This window comes from Bos mutus, chromosome 5 (assembly GCF_027580195.1).
Source record: "Bos mutus isolate GX-2022 chromosome 5, NWIPB_WYAK_1.1, whole genome shotgun sequence".
NCBI lineage: Eukaryota > Metazoa > Chordata > Mammalia > Artiodactyla > Bovidae > Bos > Bos mutus.
The window spans coordinates 97641600-97650815 of record NC_091621.1 but is presented as its reverse complement, the minus strand read 5'-3'; the positions used below and the strand labels follow the sequence as shown (position 1 = coordinate 97650815).

At 35.8% G+C, this 9216-nt stretch overlaps 1 protein-coding gene across 4 annotated transcripts in view; it reads right to left on the bottom strand.

The window, feature by feature from the left end:
- Window positions 1–9216, bottom strand: part of DNM1L (dynamin 1 like) — a 60030-nt gene that overhangs the window by 10032 nt on the left and 40782 nt on the right. For all 4 annotated transcript variants that reach the window (XM_005896994.3, XM_005896995.3, XM_005896997.3 and 1 more), the window contains exons 7-12: window positions 8748–8868; window positions 6090–6221; window positions 4707–4913; window positions 1269–1389; window positions 891–1046; window positions 570–659 (exon numbers count right to left, since the gene is read on the bottom strand). In XM_005896994.3, coding sequence (XP_005897056.1) covers window positions 570–659; window positions 891–1046; window positions 1269–1389; window positions 4707–4913; window positions 6090–6221; window positions 8748–8868 — 827 coding nt within the window. The remainder of the gene's footprint in view (window positions 1–569; window positions 660–890; window positions 1047–1268; window positions 1390–4706; window positions 4914–6089; window positions 6222–8747; window positions 8869–9216) is intronic.

The following is a 9216-nucleotide window of genomic DNA, read 5'->3' as shown; positions in this document are numbered from 1 at the left end:
CATTTTTAGTCCTTACATTTTTATAATGTGCTTGTCTATAAAATTTCACTTTTTGTTTCTTGTACAGTAGGTTCTTATAATGTATTTATTTTTATTGAGCTGTACCCAGTCATGTCTGACTCATCGCAGCCCCATGGACTGTAGCCTGCCAGGCTTCTCTGTCCATAGGATTTCCAGGCAAGAATATTGGAGTGGGTTGCCATTCTTACTTCAGGGGATCTTCCCAACCTGGGATCAAACCTGTGTCTCTTGGGTCTATCTGCATTGGCAGGCATATTCTTTACCACTGCACTACCTGGGAAGTCCTTATATGTAATAAAGCTAACCTGAATACAATCTTCAACAATAAACTTCTGCTGGCTATTTTTAGGAAAATGTGGCTGCAGGCTAACAATGACTAAAATATGAGGAAAAATGCTTTTTATACCAGAACTACTGAAGTTTCCTTCGAAATAAGACTGAAATTCATTTTTCTTTTTGATACACTGGGAAACTATGCCTAAATTCATGAAGTATACAAAATGATTTTATTAACAGTGACTACAATGATTTATGAAGTAACAGCTCACCATTTCATTTGTAACAGGCAACCGTTTACGAAGAAGACAAGTCACTACTTCAACTATGGCATCATGAAGTTTAGGGAACCGCAACAACTCCTATAAATGATGGAAGTAAGAAACAGTCTGTTTGGTTTGAAGGAAAACTAATCACTGAAATACTAAACCAGATTTGGAAGCTATATTTAACTATACTATTTCAAATATCACTTTTAGATAAGGAACTAAAATTTTAACTTTAAGCCCATCTTCTGTATTTCCTCCTGCCCCTTGAAATCATCAGCTCATGTCTTTTACTACCTAATAGAAACCTGTTACATTTCTCAGTACCTGTGTACTGTAATTGCTACAGTGTTGAATGATCCTTTGCATTTCTTCATGAACCAGTTCCACACAACGGAGGCTGGGCTCTTCCAGACGTTTGATCTGCCGTTTGACCAATAACTCAAATGAAACTTCAGGCACAAACAAAGCAGGACGAGGACCCTAAAAACATAAGATTTTGAGCTCTTATAGCTACATATAATTTTGGTTCTTCCCTAAGGTTAAAATAAATCACATTTTTTGGTATTTTTTCATGAAAAGTACTTCCTAATTTCAAGAATAAGAGCAAAATAACAAACTGTACCATTCATTAAAAAATATATATGGATTAAAAAATAATCTTTAACCTCATTTCAAAACATTCTAAAAGTTAACCATACTCACAGTTGCATTTCTAATGGCAGTCAAAATGTCAATAGTGTTAAGGCCACCAAGAGGGTCAACAGATTCTAAGGTTCGCCCAAAAGTCTCATGGAAAATATAACATATTCGAGCACCACCACATCTGAAAGTCAATGAAATATATGATTTCTAGTATTACTAAAAGGAAAGACACTACAAACTAGAAGTCTTTCTGTAAGCATTAAGATGACAGACAACTACCTTTAGACCATTTCCATGTATTCTCAACTGTATTATGAACCAATTACTCTAATCTTTTTAATGGGGAGTCATTTCACAAAAGGCATTCATATATGCATGCACGCGTGCACACACAGAGTAAACTGTACTGTCAGAAAACATCAGTTAACTAAGAACAACTAAACATTTTTCTCTGCTCTAGTTTTCAACTAGACCACACGCTCCTTAAGGATATTTTCCAGTGGTCATGTATGGATGTGAGAGTTGGACTATAAGGAAAGCTGAGCGCAGAATTGATGCTTTTGAACTGTGGTGTTGCAGAAGACTCTTGAGAGTCCCTTGGACTGCAAGGAGATCCAACCAGTCCATCTAAAGGAGATTAGTCCGGGGTGTTCACTGGAAGAACTGATGCTGAAGCTGAAACTCCAATACTTTGGCCACCTGATGCAAAGAGCTGACTCATTTGAAAAGACGCTGATGCTGGGAAAGATTGAGGGCAGGAGGAGAAGGGGACGACAGAGGATGAGATGGTTAGATGGCATCACCAACACAATGGACATGGGTTTGGGTGAACTCCGGGAGCTGGTGATGGACAGGGAGGCTTGGAATGCTGCGGTTCATGGGGTCTCAAGGAGTCAGACACAACTGAGCGACTGAACTAACTAATTTCTATTTATTCACAATCTAGAGTAGAGATCAGCAAACTTTTTCTATGAAAGGCCAGTTAAATACTTTTAGACTTTTCAGGCCTTTGTCACAATTCACCAATTCTGCCACTGAGCACAAAAGCAACCACAGACTGTATGTAAACAAATAAGCATAGCTATGTTCCTGTAAACTTACACACACTAAAATTTGAACTTTACATATACACTACATAAAAAATTCTTTGAATTTTTTTTCAACCATTTAAAAAACGTAAAAATGTTTCTTAGCCAATGGGCTTATCCCTGCTTTAAACAAATTAAATCTCTAGGCCTACATACTGGATACCTTGTGTTTCCTGTCTTAATGACTAGAAATCCTGGTATTATCTTTTATTTTTTTCATTCAAGTCCAGTTGAAACTTTACAAATATGATATATCCCCCCACATCATTTGTTCTTCTCTATTTTCCATCACTATTCACTACTTTCTTACAGTAGCCTAGGCAGAAGGTACCAGCCTAACATTATACTAAGTGAAATAACCCAGACAGAAAAGGACAAATATTGTATGAGTCTCCTTATATGAAATAACTAGAATAGGGAAATTCACATAGGCAGAAAGTAAGTCAGAGGTTACCATGGGCTAGGAGAAGAGAGGAAGACAGGTATCACTGTTTATTTGATACAGAGTTTCTATTTGGGATGATGAAAAATCTTGGAAATAGATACTATTTGATGGTTGTACAATATTGTGAATATACTTAATAGTATGTATTATACTTTAAAATAGTTAAAATTACCAGTAACTAGTCGCTCTGCCTCCAACCTTTACCTTCTCCAAATAGTTTCCATAATGACCAGAATTACCCTTCTAAAGTGGGGAACTCCTGTGACCAAAAATGTTTTCATTTTTTTATAGTAGGAAGCTCTTCAAATTCTGACATATTACACTTTCCACAGTCTTGTTCTTATTAGACATCTTTCCTCCCTTACTTCCTGTTACATCCCATCACTGTACCTGCCATTCTCCAAATTCCCCCTGAACTATTCTTTGCTATTCCAAAGCCTAAAATACCCTTCTACTTACTGCTTACAGCCTTCCCCATATTCTATTCACAGCCCAACCCAAATGCATTCTTAACTATGGAGCTCTCCAGTCCTTGAAAGAGATATAAATGGTCTCTCTTCAATGTTCTAATGAGGCTTGATTAGATAATTACAAAGATATAAATATTCTATGGAGTTAACTCACACAGAAGGCTACCAGGGTCACATAAAGTACACAGAACTGTACACCCACACACACACATGAAGTGTAATTGGTGAAATCTGAATAAACTTTGTGGATTGTACCAATGTCCATTTTCTTGCTTTGTTATTGTACTACAGATATGCAGGATGTCAGTGCTGGGGGAGGTGGGGTGAAGGGTGAATGGGACCTCTCTGTACATTAATCTGTAACTTGCTAGAAATCTAGTTATTTTTCAAAATTAAAAGGCTTTTTAAAGGTGAGAGTTCAGAGAAATATATTCTTATATATTGCTACTAGTAAAACAATACAATCTACTACTAATATCCCAGGTGGCACTAGTAGTAAAGAACCTGCCTGCCAATGCAGGAGGATGTTAGAGACCTCCTAACATGTTGGAGGACGTTAGAGATCTAGGTTTGATCCCTGGGTCAGGATGATCTCCTGGAGGTAGGCATGGCAACCCACTCCAGTATTGTTGCCTGGAAAATCCCCTGGACAGAGGAGCCTGGTGGACTACAGTCCAGAGTCGCAAAGAGCAAGACACGACTGAAGCAACTTAGCATGCACTACTAATACAGCAATGATAAAAGACTTTGAGGATGTGATATATCTTTTGATCTAGTAATTCTACTTCTAGAAATTTACCCTAAGAATTTACTTGGATACATGCTCCAAAGATAGTCCATCACAACATTGTATATATTTGTGTATAACTGAAAGCAAACTATCAAGAGTAGGGGACTCATTGAACAAGTCTAAAAAGTAAACTACTATGTAAATCTTAAGGTTGAAAATACAAATATGCAATTTCTACTAGTTGTTTGTGACAAGTTGATTTAAAGAAATGATTCTGTAGCATCTGATTTTTAAAGATGTGTATTATAGGCATTTATGTTTTATAAATACATAGAAAAATGTCTAGATTAATGCCAAAGTAACAGGGATTATTTCTGGATGATGGAATTTAAAGGAATTTATCCTTACACTTTACACTTTTTACTTATCTGCATTTTTTTATTTTTTCATGAACAATGTTGTTGTCCATATTAAAGAAACAAACTTTTTTAAATTAGAAAATGTTATACTTATCAATTAAAGTCTTGTTTTTTAAAAAAAACCTGAAACTTTACCATGTTTTACATATTTTTACATATTTTATAAAGCATTTTACATACCTATCAGATATCGTTCATAATTTCTACAAAATGATATTCCTGTTTTACAGATAATAAATCATAATCAGATAATCTCAAAGTCACTGTAACAAAAGATCTGTATCTTTCTTCTTTATCTAACCTAGCAATCCAGGTAGCCAAATCCATAGAGAAATTTCTTACTTACAGCTCTGACGTTTCAATATATTTTGCAGTTCCTTCAATAGTATTACAATATTCTGTGGCAAATTTGGTAATAAGCTGGAGTAAAGTAGCACTTTTATCATCCACAGGTTCACCATAGCTATTTAGAAGAGACTGATATTGAGCAGCTAGAACATTTATTCTCGTTTTCAACTCTGGTAAGCAATCTCTGATGTGATGCATCAGTAACCTAACAAAGGTTAGAAAGGAAGAATTTTAAAGTAAAATTGTGTATTTTGAAGATCCAAGCAGCTCAAATTTTAAAAATGCAAATAATGGGGAACCCTGTCAAACAAGTTGTCTTGGCAGGAAATAATGCAATTTTAGACTAGACATAAATATTTAGTCTGAAAAAAAAAATGACATGAAGGAAACTGTCTTGTTAAAATACCTTTTAAATTTACCTTCAATCCAATAAATGGTAACAACTGATAGAGAAATATAAATTAAAAAAAAATTTTCTCTATTACTACAATTACCTTAAAGAAAGTAAGCTACACAATCTAATTATACCTACATTATTTTGGTTTCTGACTTATCTTTTACAATAGGTACCCAGCACAGTGAAAATCAATCTTGTTAAGATCCATGTCCATCCACCTTTAATTTATTTAGGGAATAAGCAAAGACACAGACACGATTTAGCAACTGAATGACAACAATAGAAGGAAATAGCTTTCACTTAAGTTGTTTATAAATCATCTAGAAAGCTCTTCTAATCCCTTGAATGATCTAATACCATCAGTGGGTATTAAGAATTCAAGGTATACAGCTTACATCCTTTTTATGAACAGGACTAGAAGACATCCTAATTAGGACATGATTATGTGAAAATTATAAATTTTAATTCAGTTCCTGAAATGGAACTGAAGTCAACTGCCATCTATTTCTATCATTAAGTACAATGACTGTAAATAATTTCATGATTAATGTATTTTAAAAATCACTTGCACATTCCTAGAATACATGATGATTTAATCCTGACTACCTCAATAAAAGGGTTTCCCAGGTGGCACACTAGTGGTAAAGAAACCACCTGCCAACGCAAGAGATGGAAGTTTGATCCCTGGGTTGGGAAGAACACATGGAGTAAGGAATGGCAACCCCCTCCAATATTCCTGCTGGGAAAATTCCTGGACAGAGGAGCCAGGCAGGCTACAGTCCATGGGGCTGCAATGAGTCAGACATACCTGAACACACCTCAATAAAAATAAATACATTATAAGAACCTACTGTACAAGAAACAAAAAGTGAAATTTTATAGACAAGCACATTATAAAAATGTAAGGAACTGATCATCAAAGGTCTCAGATACCTACTGGCAAACCAAAAACATCTCATTTTCCAAAAGGTAAAAAAATGTTACCTGTTTAAAGTCCGGGCAAGATACTTTGTTCCGTTTCTATTAGCCAGAGATGGGTATTTCTTTTGAAGGAAAGCATATTCATCGCGGATTGAATCAGTTACACTCTTCTTATTGTTAATATCTAGCTGACTCCTAAGGTTGAAAAATAACAAAACTGTTTCAACTAAAGTAAACTGTGGTATTAAGTACTTTGGCAACACCTGCTGGATCATGGAAAAAAGCAAAAAGTTCCAGAAGAACATGTTTCTGCTTTACTGACTATTCCAAAGCCTTTGACTGTGTGGATCACCACAAACTGTGGAAAATTCTTAAACAGATGGGAATATCAGACCACCTGACCTCTTGAGAAATCTATATGCAGGTCAGGAAGCAACTGTCAGAACTGGACGTGGAACAACAAACTGGCTCCAGATAGGAAAAGGAGTATGTCAAGGCTGTATATTGTCACCCTGATTATTTAACTTATATGCAGAGTACATCATGAGAAACGTGCTGGATGAAGCACAAGCTGGAATCAAGATTGCCAGAAGAAATATCAATAACCTCAGATATGCAGATGACACCACTCCTATGGCAGAAAGTGAAGAATTAAAGAGCCTCTTAATGAAAGTAAAAGAGGAGAGTAAAAAAGTTGGCTTAAAGCTCAACATTCAGAAAACTAAGATCATGGCATCCAGTCCCATCACTTCATGGCAAATAGATGGGGAAACAGTAGAAACAGTGTCTGACTTTGTTTTTTTGAGCTCCAAAATCACTGCAGATGGTGACTGCAGACATGACATTAAAAGACACTTACTCCTAAGGAAGAAAGTTATGACCAGCCTGGACAGCATATTAAAAAGCAAAGACATTACTTTGCCAACAAAGGTCCGTCTAGTCAAGGCTATGGTTTTTCCAGTAGTCATGTATGGATATGAGTGTTGGACTATAAAGAAAGCTCAGCACCGAAGAATTGATGCTTTTCAACCGTGGTGTTGGAGAAGACTCTTGAGAGCCCCTTGGACTGCAAGGAGATCCAACCAGTCCATCTAAAGGAGATCAGTCCTGAGTTCATTGGAAGGACTGATGCAGAAGCTGCAACTCCAATACTTTGGCCACCTCATGCGAAGAGCTGATTCATTTGAAAAGACCCTGATGTTGGAAAAGATTGAAGGCAGGAAGAGAAGGGGATGACAGAGGATGAGATGGTTGGATGGCATCACTGACTCAATGGACATGAGTTTGGGTGAACTCTGGGAGTTGGTGATGGACAGGAAAGCCTGGCGTGCTGTAGTCTATGGGGTCGCAGAGTCGGACACAACTGAGCAACTGAACTGGACTGAAGTAGTTCGGGTGGTGAGGAGGATGACAATGATAGCCTAAAATTGATGATGATGGCACCAGGAACTGTCTATAATGCTTGACGTGATCTGTTTTATTTAATTCTCCAAACAATTCCATGCAATAGGTATTGTCTCATTTTATAACAAAGTAAGGAAGGCCCAGAGAGATTAATTTACCCAAGGTCACATATTAAGTAATTCAGCCAAGATTCAAACTGTGTGACTTTTAAGTAAGCAATGTTTGAATAACATAGGCCACATTATTACCATTAACCACAGTCAAAAGCAGTACTCTTAAGTAACAGGTAAAAATACATGTGTCTTAATCAACTGTGTATTTTATCCATGGATAAGAAACTAAATTGGAGAGCAGCCATCTACAAATACAACACTTTTATAACACTTGCTTGCCTTGAAAAGAGATAATGGGAATTAAAAAAAAAAAACAAAAACAGTAGGGGTGAGGGAGAAAGACGTGTGATTAGAAGCAGACAAGTATAAAGACATCAATTAGTAACATTTTCATTTTAAAAGGTTTGAGACCAAAGATGTTAGGAATCATTTAAACCCACATTACACCTAGTTTGTGGATGAACTGGGAGTAGAACCTTGACCTCATGACAGTTTCAGTGCTTCCTATTTTATAAAGGTTTTGGACTAAGATCTTCATTTGAATCTGGCTCTGCTTTCACCAGCCATGTGACTTTGGTAAATGTATCACTTAGTAAGTTTCCTGACTGTAAAACAGACTAATATAATAGCTCTCAGGTAGGTTGGGAAGGTTCAAAGAGATACTATTTGCAAATTTCTCACAGTAGAGTGTCTAAAACATAAGTTGACACTCAATAGTAATCAGTTTCCTGTCCATAATTTTTAATTTCAGCTACCTTTTGGTATTATTAGGATACCTTTAATAAAATGTCTCCCAAGTCACATCCCGGCAATTGCATAGAATCATTAATGCTAGGGGTTACATCGATCTATTAAAATACTACCACCTTAAAAAACTCTTTCTTGACTGGATGTAAACTAAATAATACTTTTTTCTAATACAGTGCGCTCATCATACATAACATAATAGGGATTTTTTTTTTTTAAGCCTAGCCATTAAATTTTTTCCATTTTGTGGCACTGCTTACTTCATAAACATTTTCTGTTTAAAACTATCTACAGGGGGTTTTAGTGAATCTCTTTTCTTCCTTTAGAGCAATGAATTCTTTAACAATACCAAGATTATAGTAAAATGGGAAAATATAGGGATAGTATCACATTTCAGACTCAGTCAAAAACTTTAGGTTTGCTTTGAAATGAGAACGCTGTGATCTTGATTGCTCACCTGTTAACTACTCCAATTATTCCCAGTTTGACCGGTATAACCCTTCCCATCAATACATCCATGGCATCAGTACCTGCATCCATGAGATCAAGTTTAGTGATTACAGCTAGGGTTCTGCGACCTGGTAAATGCAAAAATGAAAAGAAATGACCCATTAAATTAAGCTTTTAAGTATTAATAAAGGAAAATCCTACTCTATAATCCCACCTAACGTTACCTCTGCCATCATTTTGGTAATGTTTTTCTAACCTTTGCTTACAAATACTTTTCTAAACTAATTTTAATCATGTTTAATTTTAAAACTTTTTCACATATAATTTTTATTAGCTATTTTTGCCTAGCCTGTATAGCAATTTATCCATTTCCATCAAAATTTCTATTTGATACTGTAAGTAAAATAGAAAAGCATTATTAGCTAGAGATACTCCTTTTAAAAATTATAAACTCCTCTCTTGAGGGCAGATTCACC